The 26605-nt window shown below is 40.1% G+C and overlaps 1 protein-coding gene across 1 annotated transcript in view; it reads left to right on the forward strand.

Annotated features, from left to right (window-relative positions):
* The first annotated feature begins 671 nt into the window (after positions 1 to 671).
* The window catches only part of sesn1 (sestrin 1), a 68026-nt gene continuing 42092 nt past the window's right edge, over positions 672 to 26605 (forward strand). The window contains exons 1-2 of the mRNA XM_084952106.1: positions 672 to 775; positions 2035 to 2354. Coding sequence (XP_084808232.1) covers positions 2076 to 2354 — 279 coding nt within the window. The 5' untranslated portion in view covers positions 672 to 775; positions 2035 to 2075. The remainder of the gene's footprint in view (positions 776 to 2034; positions 2355 to 26605) is intronic.

Below are 26605 nucleotides of genomic sequence, written 5' to 3' on the forward strand. Positions count from 1 at the left end.
CATAGCCACACACAGCCTCCAAAATACCAACACAATCAGTAGGCTGGAGTATGTACACGATAAACTGATTTGTGTCTGCTTGTTGACTTTTTTATGTTTCCCCAGGTTGTGGTGAGTTAATACAATGTCGTTAGCACTGTAAGTCAATCACACTGTCAACATTTGCACATGCAAATACTCTCTTGCAGCAATAAGCAGCATGTGTGACAGTCCTCCTGCATTACTATTTTTTTCTCATTTGCAACAAACACATTTTTTTTTAGTTTTACCGTACTTGAACTGAGGTGCATGGCACTTCGTTCTTATGTTGAGATTGATATTTTAATGGTATGGGCTGCATCAGTGTGCAGATTTTTATTAAAGTTAAGAAAATCAAATGGAAACATACAACATATCCACCTCTTTATGTCTTTCTGCTTGTCTGTTATTTCTGATAAACAAGTGAAAGGGGGGCTGCTGCTGCTGCTGAATAAGTGGATGATGGGAGATGTAGTTGCTAAGCGCTATAGTCAAATAGAGAACCTAGGCGTATAAAGAATACAATCCCCATAAACGCTTCCCCCACGAGCACAGGAAACCACCCACCAACCAATCATCTTCCAGAACCTCCCCGAATGAGTTCGGCTTGTTCTGATTGGCTAATTTGCCCTGCCAATCAAACTTTTACCCTGAATTTCTTACCTCCTCTTGTTTCTACGCTGGAACCAGCGTTACTGGACAGTGCCGAGGCAAGGCGTTCTGTAACAGGAGAGAGACACCAAAGAATGTGGATAAAGTGAGTGTTTTAGAATGACACTGTTTGTTTTTCAGTCTCAGTGAAAGGTTTGTGTGTGGGAATTTTTTTAAAGAGCGGCGGTGGGGGCTTTAGTGCCGTCTTTGTTAACGGGCAGCTTGAAAGCCCTGGCACGAAGAAAAGAGAGATAAACAAGCAGAGAAAGATTGAATGGATTTCACTGACACGCCGCGTATTCTTCCTATGATATGCCAAGTTAATATCAAAGTTAAAAGCCGTTAAACCATAAACCAGTGTTAGTATTTGCAAAATCAAATGCTGTGGCAGTGAATCTAATTGCTCTGTCTGTGTTCAAATCCTGTTTTGTTGTTTTGAAAGTTGCTAACAAAGATTAGCAGAATCATGTGGATTTAAATCACGGATGCAGCTATTGCTTTTTTAAATCTGTTTAAAACATGTGGTTAAACCTCATTATATTAGATTTTCTGCAAATCTGAGCAGTATATCTTCAGAGAATGATCTGGCTATATGCTGAAATGCATGGTGTGATGGTATGCTTTAGATGTGTAGTTGATTTATGCACCATTTTGAGAAGTTTATTTAGTGTTTAATCTTAAACTGGGGTTTAAAGACAACAGGAAGGAAGTGCAGTGATATTTAGAGGTGTTAGTGACCAGTGTTTTGTGCCAACTCAACTTTGCAGTTGCTAAATGTTCAACGACGAAGTGCTAAAGAGATTAATAATTTATAATTAATATTTATATGTAATTTTTTTTTCTTGTCAAAAAGGGAAACAGATATCAGCAAAAACATAATAAACAGTGGCACCATCTCTTCTCCACAGTGTTACATTACACACTGGTACAGTACTGACATAAAGTTTCACACCCTTTCTTAGGGCAGTAATGTGGTATAAGAATGGAAGTAGATGGAGGATGTACTTCTATTGCTCTTCCCTGGTGCTGAGAGAGGCATTTTTGTTTTTCCTGGTAGAGCAGGGGACCCATGAACCGAGGGCCATAGTCCTTACAACAGCGGCTTCAGTTTGATGCTGTGTGTCACTCACCCTCTCTCTCTTTGCCTACTTCCCCCCCCCCTGCCAAAAGCCAAAAGTCCATTAGCTGTAATATCCAAATTATGGCAAATGAATTCATGAGATATAGGGTGATATATCTGTGTCTTTTATAAGCGGTTCATGTTATTAGTTGGAGTCAAATTTCTCTGATGCTACATCTAAAAGCATAATGCACTTGCATTAACAAAAAGGTGATGCAAGCCTTTCCTGTCCTGTTTATTCGTAGCCTTTTGTGAGACAGCACAAACGGTAGGCCCGCATAAACTGATGGAGGTGCAGGACCAGGAGTCTGTGGGGAGATGGGACAGGCTGGGGAGCCGGGATCCCAGCTCCAGAGCTGATGCGATAGAGAACATCTGCCAGGAGGTCATGCGAAAAGTGGAAACCATTGGGCCCATACCGCCGGTGGCCCCTCTGTCCCCGGCTTCAGGGAGTCCTCCAGGCAATGATCTGAATGACATCCTGGCCCATGTCCTTATGCTCTCCAGACGGTGTCCCTTTGAAGATGTCAGGGAGCGTTGCTCTCAGCTTCTGCGAAACATCCAGGTAAGAGAGTCGTGGTTTTATGATGGTGAGCTGTGTTGCATTACGCTGCACTCGACTGTGATATGTCCTCTACAGCCAGTGTTTATTGTATTACTCTGCTGCCATCTCCCTCTCTTCACCTCTTCATAAGCATTGCAAACACTGTGGTTTAGTAAAAAGCTCAGTGTGACATGGTTTGTCAAAGAGATTACAGTCAGTCACACAATGATACACAAAAATATAGCTGTCCTAACCTTTCAACATGCTGCCAATCATTTTTACAGTGAGGTTTAAACTAAACAGATAATCACTGGTTGATTAAGATTTGTCTTTAGCATTAAAGCTAGACATAAGATTTAAGTTTTTTTAGGGCAGAATTTGAAAACAAATTTCTTTGGCTCGTGGCTTACACACACTGAGTTCTTCCAATAAAAATATTGACACTACACATACTGTATGTGGGCTTTCTCAGAGAGTTAAGACGTATTTACTGAAAATAAGTAATGCTCTCCATTATTAACAAAACACAGTGTGACACAGCATTTTTGTTTTCACTTAGGCTTTTTTTTTTCTTTTTCTTTTCAAGTCCGTTACGTCTGCCTGTGTTGATTTTTAAATAAATATCCTGGTCATTGTTGTGTAGCAGGTGGCAGTGAATCGGGAAAAAAAATATTATATTGAAGCTGTCTGACTTGGACATGGATACATGATACTCAGTGAATCCTGAAAACAAAAATCTGTGGGAGAAATGCGCAATGGTGGATGGTGGTGGTGGTGGTGGTGGGGGGGGGGTTGTCCTTAAAGTTAACAGGAGAAATATAGATAAAATTAAATAAGATTTATTAGACACACAGTTGGGAAATTTACATACGGTATATGGTAGCAAAAAGGATAGAGTGGGAATAAAATAAATTGATGTAGCCATTAAAAAAACTTGAAACAGTAGAAGAAAAATGTACACAGTACAAGGTAGAAAGAAATTTAATCTAAATATAAGTAAACAGATAGATTCAGATGCCTAAGAGCAAAATGATATAACGAGTATGACTGAAAACTATTGCACGTTGAAATACATCAAATACAAAGAACATTTACTGACTGAGCATTAGAATGGGGAATAAAAATGATTTAAGTGACTTTGATCGAGGCCCAGGCTGGCCTGAGTATTTCAGGAACTTATGATGGACTGGGATTTTTTTATTTATTTATTTTTTTCCACACAATAATCCCCGAGGTTTAAAGACAATGGTCTTAAAAAGAGAGAATATCCAGTGTGAGGCACTTCTCTCGGAGCTCAGAGGAGAATTGCCAGAATGCTTTTAGCTGATAGGAAGGGAACAACAACTGAAGTAATCACTCGTTATAACCAAGGTGTGGAGCAGCAGAAGAGCAGACAAGTTTGCATTACTGTTTGCTAATAGGAGGAAAATGTGGTTACAATTACCACACGGGCTCATCAAAATTGGATGATAAAAGATTGGAAAAATGTTGCCTCGTTTGATGACTGTCCATTTCTGTTCCAACATTTGGATGGCCGGGTCCGAATTTAGCATAGACAATATGAAAGACTGGATCCATCCTGTCTTGTATCAATGGTTCATGCTGGTGGTGTGATAGAGTTGGGGATACATTCTTGGCACAGTTTAGTCCCAACTGAATATCCTTTAAACACCACAGCTTACCTGAACATTGTTTTTGACCATGTCCATCTCTTTATGACCACAGTATACCCATCTTCTGATGGCTGGTTCCAGCAGGATAACACGCCATGTCAAGTCATCTCAGACTGGTTTCTTGGACATGACAATGTGTTCGCTGTACTCTAATGGCTTCCACAGTTCTAGAGATTCGCATCATGGATGTGCAGCCAGCAAATCTGCAGCAATTGTGTGATGCAATCGTGTCAACATTGGGCAGAATCTCTGAGGAACGTTTCCAGCACCTTGTTGAATTTATGCAGAATTTATGTAGTTCTGAAGGCAAAAAGAGGTCCAGTCCAGTACTTTTTAGGTGTACTTAATAAAAAAGTTGGTGACTGTATCTGTAATACATGTATATTTATAATAAATATTGTGCTGGGTTTATTTTGTTTTGCCACTATTAGCTTTAGAGAATGAAATATTACACTTACCCTGGGTCTACCCTTGTGTTTGCTGTGGCCTTTTCCACTTAATGAGTCCTGTAATAACAAACAAACACTAACCCCAGTAGCTTTGGATGGCCTGACATGTTGTTATTCTGAGGAAATGGGGTGTTTGGCCGTGGCTTTAGTTCCTGTTTGTGCGGAAGTGTTTTTTGAAGATGGAGGCGAGGGGCAGGCAGAGATGAGAACGGGAGAAAGCTGCTTTGCGGGTTTAGCTGTCTACCACGGTACGCGCCGTCTGGTATTTCTGAATTATGCTAAGCTGCATTTGGGCACAGCTTGCCAAAGGTTGCATTTATGAGCCCACAGTTAGCTGATGTAGCTCTGGTCCCATGGTGGGAGATCCCTCCTGACACACACACACACACACACACACACACACACACACACACACACACACACACCTTTCTCACATTGTCAGGGTTGGAGGGGCTAAAGGGAGGGGTGCTCTGGCTCAGACAGCCTTTAATTCCAGCAGATCCGCTGATTAAAGAGAAAATCTTTGAAAGCACAGACAGTCTTTTCCTCGTGTCCTCTAGAGGAAGAAGGCATCCTGCTTAGTGAGAATAATATACTCTAAAACCCACATGGCTTGCATAGCTGAGGGTTGGAGCAATTTTCTGCTTGTTTGTTGCCATAATGAGCACATCTTTCCTGAGCATTTATCAACCGTGAAAGTAACTCCGGTGATATTATTCAAAGGATGAAATGTGCTCTTGTCTGTAGATGTAGCATGAAAAATTATGATAAAAATAATTGCAATAATGCCTAAGAAGAAGGGAAAAAATATTGTGTGTTGGCACAATTTTTTTTTGCTCATACTTGTGCACATAGATAAGAAGTGTACTGGAGAAGTTATACTCTAGTAATGGACAAGGGCATTTTCTTCTGTTTTGATCCTGGTATCAGACCTTCCACTAATTGTTGAGGAACCCATGTAGCAAATAAAGAGACCTCTTTTTTTGGGTCTCTAACTTTGCCTCACTTTCTTTTTTTTTTTTAATGCAATCCCACTTGGTGTTTGTTCTTCCTGACTCTGCAGGCTAACTGACTTGCAGGCTTAAACATTTGAGATATGATGTTGCTCTAGTATTCAGGGGTCACAGGTTCGTTGGCAAAAATAGGGTGATATGCGTACAGGGAGGGGTCGGGTTCCCTTGCGAGGGTCTTCTGGGTAATTGTGAGTCAAAATCGCTTACCAAAACAATTCTGCAGCGTGGTCTTCTGTGGCCTTTGACTTGGCATTCGACTGCTGAGCTTTATTGATCTCATTTTTATGGGAACCCCAGAGTAAAGATGGGTATGCTTCCAAACACACACATGCTCAGAATTAAAGAGAAACAATAGTAAGTGTGTATTCTGAGTCTGTGAAAGGGGTGGGCAGACTCTGTTGGCCGACTCTCTCTCTCTTTCTCTGGTCATCATGTCCCCAAACTGGATGAAAGGAACCCAGTCTACACCATTGTGTTAGCCCTTTACCCCTACTTGAATTAAGAGCTAGTCTCAAAAGATCAACCTGTTCTTGTGATTTAGGCCTGTGCCTCTCAGATTGAACCACACTACCCACAACCTGCACCGTGCGAGAATTAAAAGATGGAGTAAATCAGCGGATGAAGTGAAGAATGTACATTAAATACCAAGTGGCCTTAGTGTCTCTTTGAATCCAAGTCAGTCTGGTTCTTATGTGTTCAGCTGTCACTGCACATCAGAACTGAAATGTGTGGTTAATAGTCATTGTAAGAGTCCTGCACCTTAGTCTGTTAGTATCACACCTTGTTCTACAACCAACTTTCTTTCTTTTATTTTTAATGCGCAAATCGCTATAGTTGCAGTCTTTTAAACACCCTAGAAGATATTTAAAATAAAAAACTTTCCTTCTATTCATCTGTTATGACAGAGTCATGTTTTTTGGGGGGGCTTTTTTCATAAAAAAGAAATGCTGTCTTTTTTTCTGAGGAACACAGAGGCATTAGATGTTTTAAGCTCCTGAGTGTTTTCACATACTTATTTAAGCTAATAATGGACATTAGGACTAACTAAGCAGTCTCTCTAATAAACACATATGTGTGATTAATTAAGTAAAATGGCTTCCTGGAACTGGCCTCCTCCTAAACTAATGCAGAACATATGGAGTGTCTCTTGGAGATGACGGTAAATATTTAATTATCTCTTTAGGATTGATTTATTCATCTAAGCATAGCCCTTGAACTTGAATGAATAAGCAATCGTAATTGTCAAGTATATGCAGATCTAGCACCTACATCGTGACTTTCCTAAGGGTTAAACTTTGAAGTTGCGTGGTAGGTTGATCTCTGACTGATTTCTCCGAGACTGTGTTACATAATTTTATTTCTTTTTAATTGTGGGTTAGGCTTGTTTTCAGAAGACATGTTCTCTGTGTAAGCCTCTCTCAATGGTGGAATTCATTTGGTGAGGCTATATGAACAAACTTTACTTGTCAACCTTGACAGACAGGTGTGTGGACAGATGCAGTACGGCTTTTCTGAGAAGGCAGGGTCAGAGTCCACTTGTAAAATGTGGCAGAAGTTCGGAGAATTGTTTAATGCTTTTTCATTGCAGTCACAGTGACAGAAAGGTTGGCACTGATCTGTTTTATAAGTCTGTGCATGACTGTGCATATACTGTGCTGTTTTTTTTGTGTTAGTTAATGTACTGTGTGTGCATGAGTTTGATTGTGAATGCCTGGAGTCTGTGTCTGTCTGCTACCTCTGCTTGCTGTGTAAATATAGTGAGGACCAATGACGAGAGGGTCTTGTATTCTGGTCAGATCTGGTGGATAATAGGCACTCTGTGGTTGAACCAGGGCAGACAAAGTGTATGGTGAGAGCGGGGGGGAGAAAGGAGCAGCCGTGGAAGCAGGCAGTGACCTTTGGCACAGTAACTGTACAGTGAAATGCGCCATGGATATGGAGGACGCAATAGAGAAATAAAGCTGTGGATTTACAGCTGTCTGCCAGCTGGGCAGAGCAGTGGGACACAGCGGTGATAGGAGCTGGGTGTGAATTCTCTCTATGGGGTGTCTTACTGAGCTAGATGAAGCTTTATGGCACTAAAGGCCCTTTGTCTTCAAGTTTTGCGATGATGATAGTGATAGTAGCACAATGACATAGCTTCTGCCTTGATGCCTTGACACTCCTTTTGTAGGCCTAAATATCATCACTGACTGCTTTTAGTTACCTGCATGAATTGCTTATTGCTTGTACTGCGACATGGCTTATTGGCCGAGTTGTTATTTTAAACACTGGCATCAGCGTTGGCCCAATATTTCTGTTAATGCATCCTAATGTGAAATCTTGTACCACAAATGTCTGCAGAGTACAATGAAAATAATGAATGCTACCACTATATTGGCTTTCGTTTATAAATAGTTGATGTGCAAACTGGGAAGCCTAAAATGATGCTGTGCAGATAAAGTGATGAGGGATATTTACCAGAAGGGATTTTTACACAGTTTGAAGATGCCTTCCCCTCCCTTTTCTCTTGCTTGCCAGGATATTAAAAGCCATTTTTAACAAACACACAAGCTCCCACTTTGATCCTGCAGCACAGACAGACCCCCACTTTCAGCCAGTACAGCATGCTGCCGGCAGCACACTCGGGAAGACTTAGAGAGGGGGGGGCAGCATGTGGGAAATGTGCAACTAGGTCACTGACAATCCTGTTGTAGATGATAATTTTCCTGTTTTAGCATACATTAGTGGAGGTGTGGAAATGCTTTCCTGTAGAATAAGGGGGATTTTTTTCTTCTTCTTTCATTTGTTCCAGATAGAGTTTAAACTTCTGCTAAAACATGCAAAGGCTGTATTGTCCTGTCAAAGAGGGAGGGGTGTGTTGGTGTTGTCTCCAGGCATTTGCACAGCATAAGCAGTCATCATGGTACCAGTGGCATGAGGTGCAATGATGGGATGGGTTAGTTGGCACCGCTACTTGGGGGTGGGGGGTACTTGCTCGTCTGCAATTATTTCTGGACGTGGTATTCAGGAGCTGAAGGGGAGAAAGCGAGGGAGACGGAATGGAAGTAGAAAAGAGACTCTGCCATATTATGATTGCAGCGCACTAAAGGTCAAAAAGAGATGGCGAGGGGGGGGAAAAAGGACAGCAATAAAGCAATGAGTTTTAATGTGTGGAGAAGAGAGGAGAAGGGGGTGAAACCAAACCAAAAGAGGAGCTTCTCTGTATTCAGTTTGAAAACAGTGGAAAACTACTAGCACCCCACAACTGCAAACCACTTTGCTCTCAAGCCTGGCTCAAGACCTGAGTATTTCCTGACAGGGTCCAGATCCAGACCCTTTTGTGGATTATGTTTCCATGACCCCAAATTAACCTAAAGCCCCAAATAAATGATAATTTTGCTCTCTCGCTTGTCTGATCAGGCATTTATTGAAAGCTCAGTTTGACTTGCCCATACACCTCAGGACTGGGAGGAGCAGATGGTGGATGGTGATGTTGAACTTCTTGAAGGGGAGAAGTGCACTTAGAAATCATATGAATAAAACAGCTTAACAGCACATCCAACCAACTCTGTGTGTAAACTCATTATGTCCATGTTTTCATACCTTCAGGTCTTGTTTCAACCTCAGGCTTGTGAGACTACCAAAGGCACTTGTGCCATAAGTGCGAGTTCAGTCATCCTTGCTGTTGGTATAATGTTGCCAGTAGAAAATTGAAGCTTGCACAACTGTGAATTCATTCTAGGTGTGAAAGATGGAAATTGCAGTCATTTCACAGCTTAGCAACACCTGTCTTAAACAGATTCATCCACAGGGGCAGACCCATTTTAGCAGCAGACTTATCATAGCATGAAAAGCGCAGATGTGACTGATCATATAAATGATACAAATTCTTCCCAGGCCCCTCGTGTCATATATGTTGGTGCACTGAAATAGTTTACAGGGGTATTATAAGGTTATCTTTAATGACATTATTGAGCTTTCCCTAACATGTCAACGTGGCCGCTGTGAAAAAGATATATTTAGCCTGTAATCTGACAGCTTTACCCTTTGGCAATCTGTTTTTTTCACTGATGGCATTTGACATGTCAAAACAGGTGTGAATAATAAAAGGAACAGCAGCTGAATTGTGCTTAGCTGCTTCAGTTTCATTGGTCTTTTATTGTTCAAGCGTCACCGTCACTTAATGGCTTACTGAACACTTAAATGAGAGAGAGCCATTGTTGAAGTAATCGTTACATTCATAGTTAAAAAATAGTTACAGCAGTGTGTACATGAGGAGGAAAACTGAGTTCTTTCCTGTCTACCTGTCTGTTATGTTGGTATACACCAGAGGTGTCCAACTCCAGTCCTCGAGAGCTACTTTCCTGCAGCTTTTAGATGCATCCCTACTCCAACACGGCTGAATCAGATGGTTGGATTACCTTTTCAGCATGCCATCAAGTTTGGCAAAGGCCCGGGAACAGCCATTCATTTGGTTCAGGTGTGTTGGAATAAGGATGCATCTAAAACTTGCAGGACAGTAGCTCTCGAGAACTGGAAACCCCTGTTATACACAGTTTTTTTTTGTGTTTTTTTTTTTTTTTTTTTTTTTTTTTTCTGGGCTGCTTGAGATGTTATTGTTGTAAATGTCCTAGAGCATAATTTTGACAGTATGGGGAATTTAGGAAAATATCTTTCAGTGTTCCTCTTGGATCTCAGGTATGCCAAGTGTGAAATGGTGGGAATGAAAATGAGCACCTCCAAATTTTAGGCTATGAATCCAGTGAGAGTGCCCACTTTTGAATCTGGGTGGTGCAGTGCTAGCAACAACATTGGTTTTACCTACAAATATCATATTTCATAGTATAAAAGATGGACGTAGGTATAAAAGAAAGACATAGATGCTACCCGTTGGTTTGTGAAGATGTTTTGAAGTATTTCTGTCTTTGCCATGTTGGTGTTTTTGTATAGCCGATGTGAGAAGTGAGGGGTACTGACAGTGAAACAACTTGTCAATTACAATTCCTTAACTCATGAGAAAATGAGCACACCCTGGATAATCCTTCTATCTGAACTTAAAAACATAAAAACACAAAATTACAAAATGACTAACTGACACATAAACTCAGCAGGAAAGTGTTTAGAGAGGTCAAGTCCGAGGACCATTTTCCCATAGATTTCTAAAGCACCAGAAGTCTTTTCGTAACCACAGCTTGACCCCTTGGTGGCTTTTAAAAAGAACGCTTGTTTAAGCCACTGCATCGGCTTCTCTCTACAGACCCCGAAGCTACTCCCTTCTTATATACTGTTCAAAACAAAATGTTTGGAATTCCAGCAAAGGAGGACGTCGTGTTGCTGTGCAGCAGCAGAAACCTCTTTGTATACCATTTCCTCCAGATGTTATCGTGACCACAACAAGGAGGGTGCAGCCAGCATGAGGAATTGTACCAATGTCTCATACGTAGCATACATTTCAGGAGGTGTTGTCATCTTATGCTGTGCATACATCAAATATAATGCGTACTGCACAGTGTGGCTGTATGCAATAAACTTATAAGATTGCTGAAATCTTACAGTGTGATCCTCTACTCAACTGCATTTCTTTTTGAATTTAAAACAGCAAATAGTGAGGCATTATGAATGCCTGTGTGAAATTTTGCACTATTATGCCCTAGTTATACAATAGTTGTACCTCCAGGTTTAGGAGCAGCGAAGGGGCATGTGACTGTTTTTGGCAGGGTAGCTGTACAGTCTGACTGGAAGTACTTACAGATAAGAAAAATCCCTCTATAAAGATGATTTACAAGTAACATTTTACTAAAACGATGCTACAATTGGTCATAAAATACAAAGGACAGAGCTCAGCAGTTAAGTGCTGCATGTCACCCCATGTGCCTTGTTTAGTCATTTGCTAATCTCAGACACTTTGATCTATTAACTTGTGTGCCATCTGTTCAGGATTAATTTGACTGAATTAATAAATGAATGATGAAGGTTATTTCCCAGTGGATGAAGTATTTGCTTAAAAAAATCAATACAGGCCTTTTATCCCTCACACTCTTACTCTTCAATGTTCGTCCTTTTCCTCAGACAGGACAGGCTGTGGAGTGGTTCTTCATGCAGCATACTGAGGGGTTGAAGTAGATGTAGTTCCTGTGTTTAGTCACAGGAGGGTGCTCTGTACAAGGCTTTTGGCCTTTTGCTCTCATCTCATGTTGCTTGATGGGAATTTTCCATGTACTGGGTTGAACGCATGCGATGCTGCACATGATTTTAATTTTTTCCTTTCGCCCTGGTCACTGGGCCTTCATGTGAGGTTGTTTGTGTGTGACATTTTCTATTGTTTATGTTCGTCTATATGTGTTCTGTCTGCCTTTTGAACGTGAGTCTGTGTCTGTGTTTACATCTCTATAGAGTTTTATAGCGGGGAGCATGCAGGATTTTGAGTCATCTGCAGATCAGGTCACAAAGCATGAATAGCCCAGTGGCTGAGGTCCAGACCTCGGTCTGAGGTGGCCCCTATTAGGATACAAACCACACAGGCTAAGCGCCCGGCTTAGTCAGTTGGAATACAGAAAATATTAGGGACACTTGTTCCTGCTTACACCAGAAAACCTTGCACAACCACTAAAGTGGCACAAATTTCTTGTAATCTTTTCTGATGAAGTAATCTATCATGCAAAAATCTCAACATTTACCAGCCATATCCTCTAAAATGTGAACATTTTAACACTGAATTGAAGATATGTTGGTTCCAGTGTGTTATTTGTACAGTCCGAAGAAACTTCAGCTTAACAAACTTTAAAATGACTTCTCTAAAAAAGTATTTGAGATTTTGGGCCATCTTAGGGTGTGTCAGAATAAATGGGGCCAAATGTAAAATGAGTGGCTATTTTTTTTTTTTTCTTCCCTTTTTTCTTCAAGAGCAGCTCAATCAGAACTATGCCATTACCATCTTAGATGTATAGTACTACATTAAGGCTTGAAGGAAACAGGCAACACATTAACGCAACCATAAATAATGCACACAAAGGCTCGTTCACCCATGTGCACGTCACCCAATCTTGCAAGTACCTCACTTTTTGAAATATGAAGTTAGCTGTGTCAGCACCTGATGGATCATTTCCCATTGGAGTCATTGTGTGGTGCTGCTCACCGAGCAGTGGTGTTGCTCACCGAGCAGTGGTGTTGCTCACCGAGCAGTGGTGTTGCTTCAAGCTTTAACCACTGCCATGTTGGCTCAGGATTGGCTGTGCTGTTGTTTTAGCGTCAGTGGTATTGTTTCAGGCCCAATGTGTAGGGCTGGAGGGTATTGTGCTCTCTTCTCGGGGGTATTGACCCAGGCTGATGTATATGTCCTTGTTTATGTTACTGGCCAGTTTGTCAGCATGGTGACAGTTTCACACTACAGGATCTCCACATTCCCACAGTCATTCACCTCTGACCTCAGCTCTTATGCTCCAAAGTTTGAATGTGTGTGGTAAAACAGCAGACTGAGAGTGAGTCTCCATCAGTGATTGACAAGTAGTGTTTGCAATAGCTGCTCGAGTGGGTTTGCATCATAGTGTTTACTTAGGGTGGTTTGTATGTTTGGCCTAAATCTAATCATGTACCTTCACGTTGGAGGGTTTTTTTGGCTTTTACCCCTCAGCTGTAAAAGGCTGACGGAGTATTGTCCGGGTGGGTGTCGTGGACTCTCAACTTTGTGAACATAATAACTCAAGAGCAAGGTGGCGTAGGATTTTCAAATTAATACCTCAGGTGCATATCCTAAAAATCTAGTGTGAGTTTAAATATTGGAGAGGTCAGAGGTCAAATGTTTCTGAAATCTTAAGGAAGTCAACTAGGATTTTGATGCTATAGGTGCATCTAAACGTGTGCTCATATGTGTGGACACAGCAGTTTTGCCTCAGTACATCGTCACAGTGGATTTTGAAAAAAAGCAGTCGCAATTTCAGCTTTAATTTGAGGGGTTAATCAAAAATTTTGCATGAGCACAGCCATTTATGTACATAATCCCACATTTTCAGACATTCAAAGTTAATTATATAATATGATAATATGAGAATTGTCTGAAATACTTGGCTCCTTTGAGGTGCTCTGCTAGGGGTTTACTGCAGCCACTTTCAGTGTTGCTTGTCTTTGGATCTCTCTGCATCCACCTTTTTGTGTTCTGTATTGGGAAAGCATGCAGGTGTCTGTTCAGATCAGGTGACTGACATCGCCGCTGAAGAATATCACATTTCTTTGGTGTGAGAAACTCTTGGATTGCTTTTGTAGTTTCTTTATGGTTTTTAGCCATTTGCACTGTGAAGCACTGTCTGCGTTTGAACCTGAGCAGAAAGTTTAGCTCTGTACACTTCCCAATCCGTCCGGCTACTTCAATCAACAGTCAGATCATCAGTCAACACCAGTGGCCCAATTCCTTTGTAGTCCTACATGCCCACACCATAACATTACCTGTACTATGTTTGACAGCTGATGTAGTATGCTTCAGATTGTGAGTGGTTTCTTTTCTCATCATTCTGGTAGAAGTTTATTTTGGTTTCATGTGTCCAAAGAATTATTTTCTGAACTGTGCAGGCTGTCTTAGATGTTTTCTAGGCTTCCTGTTGTTGATTTTAAAAAGCGGTTTGCACCTTGTTGGTAGACCCTCCATATTTCCATTCATGAAGGCGTCTCGTGATTGTAGACGATGTTATGAAACCATGTTGTGGAATTGTTTTTCTTAACCATGGAAATAAGTCTGTCATCAAGCACTTTAGTTGTCTTCTGTGGTTTTTCAGACCTTTTGGTGTTGCTGAGCTGCCCAGTGCATTCATTCTTTTGAAGAATGCATCAGATTGTTGGTTTGGCCACTGCTAAAGTTTTTTCTGTCTCTCTCTCTGATAGGTTTAGGTACTTATTTATTTACTTTTTTCAGTCTAATGATGGCCACTTTCGCTTGCACTTAGGGCTGTGCAATATGACCAAAATCTCATATCCCGATATAAGAATTCTATCGTCCGGATAACGATATAAATCACAAAAATGTAACATTTTCTGTAAATTCTGTGAATCTCGGGCAGCTCGACTTGCGGGAAGTGTTTCCAGCTGCGCGTCATGTACCTGGAGTCGAGTGTTTTAACCCATGCATGAAACGATACATCTTTAGACATAAGTTGTAACGGCCGCCGTTTTCTTTGTGAGTATTTATTACACGGCGTGCTGCGGGGAAAAGCCTGTTCTAACGTTTGAGTCTAAGGTTTATTTTTTTAGCACCTGGCGGCTCTTTTTTTACTTCTCATCCGTAAATAATCTGCTCTTTCACGTGATTCAGTTTATTTTGAAAAGTCTCAACAGGATCTTGAGCTTTATTGTGAAAGGTTTATGTGGAACATAAACAAGCGGACACGCGATGGTGTTACCGTTGTTGTTGCTAACCAAAACAGGCGCTTGTCCGTCTGTAGTGTGGTTATATTAAATATAAGAGAAAGAGAGAACTTTAAGAAATTAATATAGCCACTACAGTGACCATCAAAACGATGAAAAAATATTGCCGTAAACAGTTTATTTTGCGACACCACGAAACAAACGATAGCGTAAAATGAAATTATAGACGTTTTTATATCATCATCCGATATATATCGTTATATCGAACAGCCCTACTTGCACTGATACCTTTTTGGACCTATTATTTAAAACTACAGTGAAATGCTACAAAATACAAATTCAGCGCTTTAATTGTCTGTATTTTCTAATTGTCTTGCTCCATCATGCTTAAACTTAGAAGTACAATATATGGAATATGCACTACATTATCAAAACTCATGATATTTTGTTATAGGACAGGTGCCGCTACAGGATAAAGTCTGCCAATATTTGCTTTTTTGGCCATGCGGCGGTTGTCAAACTGCGGGGTGTGTACAAATACCTTTAAAAAATATGTAAGAAAACTAGGACTATGTTTTGTTTAGTTCTTTTCATACTATATCACTATTGGAATGAACTCTCAGGGCATAACAGCAAAGGGACACCTTCATTTTAAATGCTGGCTTTGGCAAAATAAAACTAACTGAGCCCTGGAGATGTGAGCTTGCTTTAGCAGTACAACGGTGCTCTAAAAGTCTGGTTAGTCCAGCACATGGACTTCAAAGAGTAGCCAGCAGGTCAACGCAGCTAAATACTGTCTAGTGCCTCTCAAACTCTGGGGTGTGCACAACCGGGTAAAAACATGTGAAACTAAGCTGAATACACATGATGTGCTATTGAGTTTACCTTTTTTAAGTAAACTTCATTCTCTGCTTTATTTGTAATTATTGATTTAAAATGGGGGATGGGGTGCTTAAACTTTTTTCAGCATACTAGAAAACATTTGAGAAACACTTGCACTACTCTAATAAACCATAATATACTGCATTATTCAACAATGAAGCCCAGAGAAACATGCAGTTAAAGTCTGCATTGAGCAAGCAGCAGATTTCTTCATCTAGAAGCAGGACCATCGTAAAAAACAGAGAGGAACAACAATATTTAACACCACGACCACACCAAACTGCCACAATACCTTCAAAAAATAATGGCAACATTACAACTGAGAGGCCATCTCTAGTTGCAACAGTAAAGGAGTGAATATCCTTTTTCAGTCTGTTTACTTACAGCATACCATGGCTAGACAGGTGTGAGAGGGTGGGGTAGACGGGGGTTTTAAAATGATTGCAGTGGTTAGCACTGTCGCCTCATATCGAGAAGGTCTTGGGTTTAAATCTTAACAGTCTGCTGGAGCCTTCCTGTGTGGGTTTCTTTCAGATACCTTCATTTCCTCCCACAGTCAAAAGACGTGCGTTTTTGGCCGTTCTAAATTGGCCAAAGGTGTAAATGTGAGTGTGTTTTAGCCCCGCCGTGGACTGACAACATGTCTGGGCCACAAGCCCGCCTCGCAACCTTCAGCTGGATGAGCAGTTAAGAATTTTATTTTTTTTTGCTTTTATCGAGACTTCAAGCTGTGAATGATTAGGGATGTGATCACTTTGAGGAGCACGTGGAAGCTGTGTCAGTGTTTGAATTTTTGAATAAAATGACTGGTTTGCTAAACACGAGACTCCAGTTAGGTTCCTGTTAGGACTTCTGTGTTTTCCATTTTGTTTTTTAATAACTTTCACTCACTGGTTTGGTTTAGGCATTGAAAGCTGCTCGGTTAGCTTTAGGAAAAAAATGTTCAAATGTACCTTATAGCAACAGTAACTGTACACACTAACTACTTATAATAATGCCATAACACTTTTCTTGAGCACACAGCAACAAAGGTACACCTTGTACCTAAATGACTTGACACTTGCCACTAATTAATGATCTGGAGATAAGAAATGGCTGTCCTGATATAATAGTAACATAATAACATAAAAGCCTGGTTACCTCAGAGATGAGCCAACTGGCTAACAGCCAGCTAAGTCTTGTATCCTGTATTCCATGAAACGCGGCGTAAAAGTTTATAATATGGATGCAGCAGATTCTTACATCTAACAGTTTGATATAAAAACAGAAAACATTAAACATAACATCAAGACCAAAAACTGCTATTATAACAGCAAACAATAATGACATTGAAAAAAATATAAATAAAGAAATTAAAATACACAACTCCTTTTTGTCTGGAAAATGACCTACTAAAAGTACCATGCTTGTGGGTCTTAAACTGTGGGATGCAGGTGGGTAGTGAGTGGAACCAGGTGAGAGTGTTTGCTGATGCTTTTCAGTGATCTTTTTATTTAAATAAAATCACACTTTATCACACACTTCTGAAACTGTAAATAAGTGACAAAGCAAACTGATCAAACTTGTGGGCTTTCAGTTTCTGAAGTGTGCCATAAAAAGATTGAGAACCGCAGCCTTAAGAGTGTTTATGGTTTCAAGTTGCAGAAAGCATCTAATTTTGAAAGTGTAATGAGGCGTTATGTCAAAATGCCTGTGATGATATCGATCCACCACACCAGCCACCCACACGCACACATTCAGCAGATTAAATGATAGTGAGAAATTTTTGTCACAGTGTTGTTGATATATGTGGGTTTTTTTTTCCGTTTTCTTGTTTTCTTTTTGACAAAGATAGCTGATAATGATACTTTTTTGTTTAATGTGAAGGGGTTTAGGGGACACTTATTTGTGCTGTGAGAATGCATTTACTCTAATGTTTGCTGACCAAATAATTTATTTATTTTTTGTTCAACAGCTTAAGGAACAAAGCTAAGCTACTTAAAATGATGAGCTTATTGCCTTTACAATGACAAACTGTGTAAATGTACTTCTGCTTCCCCCAAGTGGCCCAAAAGTGAAGATTTAATTGTTAGCTTAATCTTCACCTCTAAGTAAACAGACATTTTAGGTGCTTCATAATATAAAAATAGTCCACATCCTTCATTATATGTATTTTAACACAATTAGAATTATCATGTATGTTTAAGGAGACTCCATTACTGGATTAAACGCACCGTATTTGTTTGAATGATTGCTCTGTGGTGCGTATACTAAACAGTTTCAAAAACCCTCTTCACTTCACACATCTGCAGTTCTGGACCTGCAGAGCGTTTGCATTGGCGTCCTTCTCAGATAAGCTAGTCGAGAGCATACCCGACCAAGACTTCATGCTGGCTAAGCCTTCTGGTTTCCTGTTGTCTCTCCACAAGTATGAATGAGATGAAAGAAATAAATCATCTCTTCTAGACTTTGCCAAATGTTATTAGACAGTTTTTACTGAACGGGGATTTGACAGGGTTTGCTGCACTCAGTAGAATTAGTGTTTTCCAGTGATTGTGGGGTTGTTGTTGTTGTTGTTGTTGTTGTTGCTGTTTTGTTTTTGTTTTTTGTTAACATCAAGACAAAAGAGTGTCAGTGCTTGAACAAAAGTGGTCAAAATATGTTGCCATGAAAAAAGTCTGTATATCATTAGGCTCCAGTTTAAACAGCTTTTGCAAAAAGCAAAATGTTTCATTCACATGCCTAAAGAAACTCCTATGAGCACTGCTGTGTGCAAATTGTTTATGCATGAAATGGACTGGCTCGTAATCTTTCATACAGGCGGAAGGACACCGGCCCAGGCTAAGAGAACTATAAATCGTCCAATTGGTTGGTATATCATTGCATCTGCATTTGCAACATACATTTTTTTACATTAGATGCTGAAAAGGAAGTTGTAGTCATATGGTTGGTTCATATCCCCAAAATCTCCTTTAACCTAAAGATGTTCCTTTGACTAAAGATAACAACTTCATTCTGAGCAATGTTGGCCCCTCTGTTTATGTCCACTTCCCTTTTTTTCTTCTTCTTAATAGATTTGATGAATCATGTAAACAATATATATGTTTAGCAAATGCAGAACAGTATGTGTAACCTTACTAGTGCATACACGTTTCAGTGTTATTTTGACCTATTTGTGCTGTTTTCTCAGCATGATTAGATTTATCAGTTAGCAAAGAAAAAAAAATATGGGTGTTAGATGTTGTTCATATACTGAAAATGTGTAATTTTTGCCAGCTGCTAGGTGGCTAGCTGGGCACGTCTAAATCGACTTTTGTGGATGTAAACGAGAGATTATTGTTGTGACATAAAAATTATATGATGGTTTTATAATGCATCATAGGTACGTAAAGTCTAAAATTAGGTCATTTTAGTCCATTGTTTGGGGGTCGCTAAGTAACTTGATGACATTTATGTTTGATAGAGATGCAAAACTTTCTAACTGTCTGTTAGTGTTCGCCGGTGGTAAGCGACATAATTTTGTCATCAGATGGTGTGTGCTGGGGGTCCATGGCGACGTCTGTGTGGCTGTCTGTTTTGTCTGTCCAGATTTTTTTGTGTTATGGAATAATTATTGATAGATATTGATTTTGAATGCACAAAAAGCCCAGTTCTGAGCTTTATTTCGAAGCTCAGCTGTTGAGGTCTTTGCCCATTTTCACACAAATGTCACTGGTGTCCGATTTTCCCTTTGCTAAAATTCATCATCACCTTTGAGCTAATTACAATCTATAATTTTCAGTAAAAATCAGTATACCAGCCCTACAGCAGAGACGTCCGAAAGCTGTGTGTGAAAGATGGTGCGGACGAAGTGAAGAAATGTGACACTTTTAAGAATTGTTCATAAATTACCTAAAAATACAGCTCTGTTATAAACACGGCGGTCTATAATTGGCCAGTGAGTGCAGATTGACAGCATGTTTTTCACACTCTGCCCCTTCCTCTCTGCGTCTGTCTCTCACACTTGTCTGTATCTGCCCATCGGTTTGCTTTTGTGGGTTTGTGTGTTTGTGTGAGTGTGTGTGATAAGTGAAACTTGAAGCTGCATGTGTGTGTGCGTCTGTATGTGTGTGTGTGTGTCTGCTCTGTTTGGGACCAGTGTGGTTTCTGTATATATGTTGATTTGGTCATTTCAGATGCCCGTGCCTTGTGCCTTAACTAAGACTCACATGTCAAAGAGGAAATGCTGATGTTCCCCTTTTTTTGTGTGTGTGTGTGTGTGTGTGTCTCTCTAACAGTTCAGTGTTTTTCATGGCTGAATATAGAACGGAAACTTCAGCACAAAGGTGCAACTCAAATGGATGGAGTTGTTTACCCTCATTTAGATACTACATGTTCTAAGACATAAATTAAAAAGATATAATTACATCATGCTGTCATCCATCACACCTCTGGGATTCATTGGACACTTAGTTGCAGCCAGAGTGTTGTGTGATTCACAAACACACATTCATGCACACACATATATGTTTATCCTGTAGAAAGCAGTCTTGGAATTTCCTGATAACATTTTACCTAATGCCTCTACTTTTATATCTTTGGACTGTGAAGCACACAAGTAAGAATTTTTTTTTTGAATCTTTACTGAGTTGTTTTGCAGAAACCAGTTAGGTAATATTCTGGAAGCTGGTCATTGAACTCTCCGGTGTTTTATTTGTGGCAGTAATCAGTGTTATCCCTCTCTTTTAATTTTTCCACATGTTGGCTTTGATGTTACAAACTCATCAGCATGTGGATGACATGCAGTTTCTACTGAAGGATAAGTTTAAGTAACTACCTCAGAACTATTGTTTCAGTGAAGCTATTTAGATGCTAGCATTGATTTAAGTTTTAGGTCACATGCAGATAAAGTCAATTTTATCACTGAGGGAAACCGTTGATAGTTCTTTTTATGTGTGATGACAAAACATCCAAACCTTTGATTTGAATATAGGTATATAAAGATGTAGCTCTGTGTTTAAGCACCCACTCTGTATAGATTCACAATTGAACTCTCTTAATAAAAATATACATAGATATAGAGTCTGTATCTGGGTTTGCATTGTGTAATACCACCTCTAAATCACCAGACTCCCTGTGCTGTTGCTGATCAAAACAAGGAATGAACCCTTTGTTTAAAATGCCAAACAAAAAAATCCAAGTGTAATCTCTGAGGTTAAAGTTCACATTACACAGAGATCTAAACAAGTGCAAATATTTCAAAACAAGGCAAAGCATTGTTTATTGTCCAGGAAAGACAAAATGAGACTGGAATGGAGGTAGGAGAATAAACAGGTCCTTTGAGGGCTAGCAGAAAGCACACTTAAATGTAACAGTAAACAGGGAAAGGAATGAGGATGAGGGAAAAAGTCAACAAAAATTCAAAGAAAGTAGCAAAAGAAAAGTAATTGCTATTGTTGGTTCTAAGAAGGAAGGATAACGATACGAAGAACTATTAACTTAAGATCTTTATAACGTCTTGCGACAGTGTAGAATGTAAGTATATACAACACTCTCTGTGTACTGCTACTCATGATTTATTGTGTTGCATTACCAGGTATTAGTGTATGCTAAGGCAGCGGTCTCCAACCTTTTTTGCGCCACAGACCGGTTTATGCCTGACAATATTTTCACGGACCGGCCTTTAAGGTGTCGCGGATAAATACAACAAAATAAAACTAGTACCGGTACCGAAAAAAAGAAAATTTATTCATAACACACGTAAAAAGACCCAGGAAAACCGAGTAAACGATAAAAACAATAACAAAATAACGCTGAAAACCGATAAAAACCCTGAAAACTATACATTTCACACCTGAGCCTCAACTCTCGCGGCCCGGTACCAAACGACTCATGGACCGGTACCGGTCCGAGGCCCGGGGGTTGGGGACCGCTGTGCTAAGGTTCCTAAATATTATAAAGTATTTCTCTTGTAAGAAAGAGAAAGTGTTTTGGTGTTTGTGCAAGTAATCAAGAGTGTTTCTTTTTTTTTTTTAAGCAATTCCAGATGTTGGCTTTAGCCACACTGATAATATTTCAGACCAAGTCATCAGTGTGTGGATGACACATAGTTTCTAGTAGGTAAACCGAGATGAGAATGAATTTTTGCTTTTTTTTGGCAGCTGACATGAAAAAGGTCGTAAAAGAAGGTTCAAATGCATTTTAAGTAATAGTTAATGGTAAGTGAAGAAGTATGGCTTTTGGAGAAGTTTTACACCAAATTCTGACCCTACCATCTGAATGTGGCAGCAGAAAACGAGATGCATCATACCAGAGAATGTTATTCTTATATGGTCTTATTTTGGTGAATTCTGTATAGCACCTGGCATGGTCTTCTGCTGAACATCTGCTTCAAGGTTCAACGTGTTGGGGAGTCAGAAATGCACTCCTGCATACCTTGTTTGTAATGAGTATTGTCCACTGACCTCTGACATCAACAATTTTCAATTCAGTTTGATTTATATACCGCCAAATCAAAACAACAGTCGCCTCAAGGCGCTTTATATTGTAAGCTAAAGACTGTACACTAATAGAGAGACAGCCAGCAATAAAACGACCCATTCTGAGCAAGCACTTGGTGTGACAGTGGGAATGAAAAACTCCCTTTTAACAGGAAGAGACCTCTGGCAGAACAAGGCTCAGGGAGGGGGATGCAAAGATTCTTGTTTGAAAATCCCAGCATATCAGCACACTCAGACCATCTCACACCAACAATGATACCACATTTAAAGTCACTTAAATCATCTTTCTTACCCTGTTCTGATGCTCCGTTTGAACTTAAGCATGGCTACGTGCCTAAATATGTTTACTGATTATTCTGGTCGCATAAATATGCAACTAGAATAATTTCTGCAACCAGAGGAGCTGCCCCCTGGTGGCCATTAGCAAGAAAGCAGGTTTACGGCACTTTTTTGGCAGAAGCCTGTTTCCATCTTTTTATATATAATCTGTTGCACCATTCTTAAATTTTCCCTGAAAGCTGCTTGGAGTTGGTCGCCCAGTTAACTGAAGTTTCACATATTTCTAATGCTTCTTTAATAAAATTTTCTACTTCACATGCATGAAAAGTCTCACTGGGAGAACACAGAAATATAAAAGGCAGATGTTCCCAGCTGTAACATTGGCACTACTACACTTTAAAAAACAAGGGTGTAGAAGGGAGATAAAGCCCAGCATTGGATTTTTTTTTTTAAATGATTTGGTCTGACTTTTATTGATCCTAGTAGTACAAGAATAGTAGAGGCCAAGCTTGGCTAAACTCTTGAGAGATCAGAAGTATCTAGGCCAGAGGGAAATCGATGGTTGGAGAAATGTCAACAACAACAACTTCTCCATCTGGTTCCCCAGTAGTCTGTGCTGGCAGGTTGCCACACCTTTTCTGGTCCTCTATAGGTTTCTAAGCATCCAAACATGCTGCAAGGCACACCCTGAAGAACCTGAAACCAGACATGCTGTGGATGGCAGCCATCCAGTTCAAAATATTCAGAAATGCTTGGGTTACTCAGTCAGCTATTTCTTTTTCTTCTCTTTTGTTATTCACTGCTGGTTAAGACATTTAGATATTTGCCCATGACTATTTTTACAGTATGATCTGAAGAATCTGTAAACCTCTAAATATGAGAAGCTTTTCTCATCCCTGAACATTTTCTCAACATGTTAGAAGAGTTAATATCTGGAGTAAGAATAGAGACCTTCATGATCTCCATGAGTCTGTTTGGATAAGAGCTCCCCTCGGGAAATCAATCAGTCACAGTCATTCATTGGCTTGTTTTTAAGGGAGTGTCAGCAGGCAACTGACTTGCTTCTCTTCACTTGACGTCAAGAAAGCAGGAGGGAAAGGAAGGAACGGTATAAGAACCCTTTATCGTGATGTGTTGTGAAGATATAATGCAAACAAGTGACATTTGGTAACTTATACAATGTGCTTTTACAGGGCCGATGTCCATCCAGCGAGTAATCAGTTCGCAAGTCCGTGCATTGTTTTCTTAGTCTGAAACAGCAGGTTTTTATCTTAAAATCAGCTGTGAGTAAAACTTGTAGCTTACGTAAACTGGCCTTTAAAGATTGATTATACTGAGCAGGCAGATTGGTTGGTGTATAGATTTTCCACATTCTTCACATATCATTCGGTGTACTTTAGACATCAGTCGTGTCAACACAGAAAACAATGTTCCCCTCTCAGTGGCTGTATTGCCCATCTGTCATTTTCGTTGCCAGTTCTGTGTGTTTGCTTATCTTCGTCTGGACGCTTTGCTTGTTTTTCTTTTGCAGCGTTGCCTTGCAGCGATATCCAACGCAGCTCTATTTGTTTGCCCATTATATCTTGTGTGCTTAACTAGATATACTAAGCCAATTTTGGCCGGCTGGTCAGTTGATTTGTCACATGCTCCTGTATTTTGAATGTTTGCTTTTAATTTGACGGAGCAGGCTGTGATGCAAACAAGTGGTCTTTAGCCATCTTATGTAACAGTAACGTTTTAACAGGCAGCGTTTCAAATAAACTGCTCAGAGCTCAAAGACAAAAAAAAGTCGATGGGGAAAAAGAATTTGAGTCAGACATTGGTAATAATGTACAGCCATTTAGATGAAAGATGGCAAAAGCAAGCATCGATTTCGGAATCTTCTTTAATTTTGTGTAGGTTTGTGTACAAAAACAAGAAAGCCGGAGTCCCTTTGCTTTCTGCATACAAAAAGGTTTTTAAATATGGACTATATAAATAGACACAGACACAAGAAGAAGATAAATACAAGGAGTAGATAAAAGTAAAAACAATACAAGTTACAGAAGTCTTAAAATATTATAATATTAGCACACTGATAACTTGAGAGTACCTTCTTATACTTTGTCTGCCAGTAAACTCATGTAGGAAGAAATTCTCCAAAGGTATGAGCAATATTATATTAACAAAACACATGGCTGCACAGGCATTTGAAGTTTTGGTGACTTTTTCTATAATTAATCCTAAAGCTTTGCTTTTTGTAGAATCTGCAAGATCATGCAGAGACACATGCCTGACTTACCTGTCACATATCAGTGTCGTTATATAAGCCTCAAAACTCAAGCATCAATGCAGTTTTAGTCAAAATTCTGAGAAAACATTCAGTATAATGAATAATTAGTATGGAGCTAAAATGTGGGATTTGAAGGTGGAAAACTACTTTTATAAATTATAAATCATAGATATGAAGGTAGCTCACAGATATGGATCAACAGGGATCAGTTATTTACGTGGTTGAAGAAAAGGAAAAAAAGATCAGATTGTTGTTGAACCAAGAAATTCATCTGTGGAATTCCACACGTGTTAATTCGTTTCTGAATGCGGGTGTGCAAAGTTGACCATGTATCCGAGAGGCTCGTCCAAACATGACATCATTCCTCCTTTGTCTCAGTAGATTTCCATCATCATCATCATCATACATGTGTAAAGGACGATAATAAAGAGTGTGTGCCAGATTTTAAAACCCTGCGAGCTTGTTTTCACATATGAACCAGACACTCATTTTATTGCCAGCAGATCGTAGAAGGTCTGAGAGGTTACACTCCTCTTAACAGGGCTGTGTTTTCTCTGCAGTTTTCTTTGGAGATGTGACAGGTTAGCAGTTACAAACAACACTCTGTATTGTGCAATACAGCCTCGTTGCATCAATGTGGCTATAAGAGGGAAGGGGGAAGAGTGAGAAAAACAAGTCATGAATGTTCCCCTTGTACAAGACGTTATAGAATTTATGTGCTAAGCCTGTGAGAACTTTTTTTAATCTCTTGTGCTGTTTGAAACTGAAAATATCCTAGGTTTAAACTATGTCAGTGTTTGCAAAGATTTCCATTAAAAAACACAAAAACTGGAGAAGTGCTTGTCACTCATACATGGAGCTGTTGTTGACTGGTTTGACAGGTGTTCTTCTTGACTGTCTTTCCCCCATTGCCAGCTTTCCACACCCTCCTGACCAGATACAACCAGCAACTGTGAGGTGTGTGTGTGTGTCTGTGTGTGTGTGTCTGTGTGTGTGTGTGTGTGTCTGTGTGTGTGTGTGTGTGTGTGTGGAGGTGGGGTAGCAAGAAAGGGAGTGGGGATGTTTATGTGCAAGAAACAAAGTGTGGACTGTATAGGTTTGAGGGAGGGAGGGGGAGGGAGTGTGATTGTCAAAGATAAGTGAATGGTGTGTGTGTGTGTGTGCGCGCGCATGCTTGTGTGCACTTTACTCACACAAGCACACATGCATGAATTTGAGATTAGCCCCCACCTAATTGTGGGGAAGCACTCAGTCTATTAATGCCTGACCTGACCTCCTCTTCATTCACTCCATCCATTGCTCTGAAGACTCGAGGAAAACACGGAGAGGAGGAAAACAACAACTGCCGTTAACAGAAGGCAAGACGGCTGCTGCTGCCGGCTGCTCTGATTGGTTCAGTGGCAAAGGCTTGAGAGGCTGCCTATTGGCTGAGAGCAGACACACCTCTAGATTCTGTTTATTTGCAGCCAGAAAGTAAAGAGGAGGGGGGGAGTTGGAGGAACGGGATGTCGGGGAGGGGTGCGATTGTGAAGGGGTTGGCGGGTGGGTTACAGTTTGTGCAAAAACAGAAGACATTTGGGAGGAGGGGAACTGCATGTACACTCTGGACGACTTCAGCTGGAGCTTGTTCAAAAACTTCTAGGAAACTAGAATGAATGTTTGTGTTCTGTGTGTGTGGTTGTGGGTTTGTGCTGGGACACATTAAAATCACAACCAGGCTCGCCTAATTTATATCTCTTCCCAGAAAGTTTACCAAGAACTACTTGTGAGCGTTGTTGAGATAGAGGAAAGTCAACATCTTTATCTCTTGTATTATATCAGTATGTTTCTGTGGTCAAGCCTGTACTTGCTTGCAACAAAGGCACCAGTTCATCGTCAACACCAGCTTAGTCACTTGTGTTTTTCACATTTGC

Source organism: Perissodus microlepis, chromosome 15 (genome assembly GCF_051167445.1).
Source record: "Perissodus microlepis isolate ML-2025 ecotype Zambia chromosome 15, ASM5116744v1, whole genome shotgun sequence".
NCBI lineage: Eukaryota > Metazoa > Chordata > Actinopteri > Cichliformes > Cichlidae > Perissodus > Perissodus microlepis.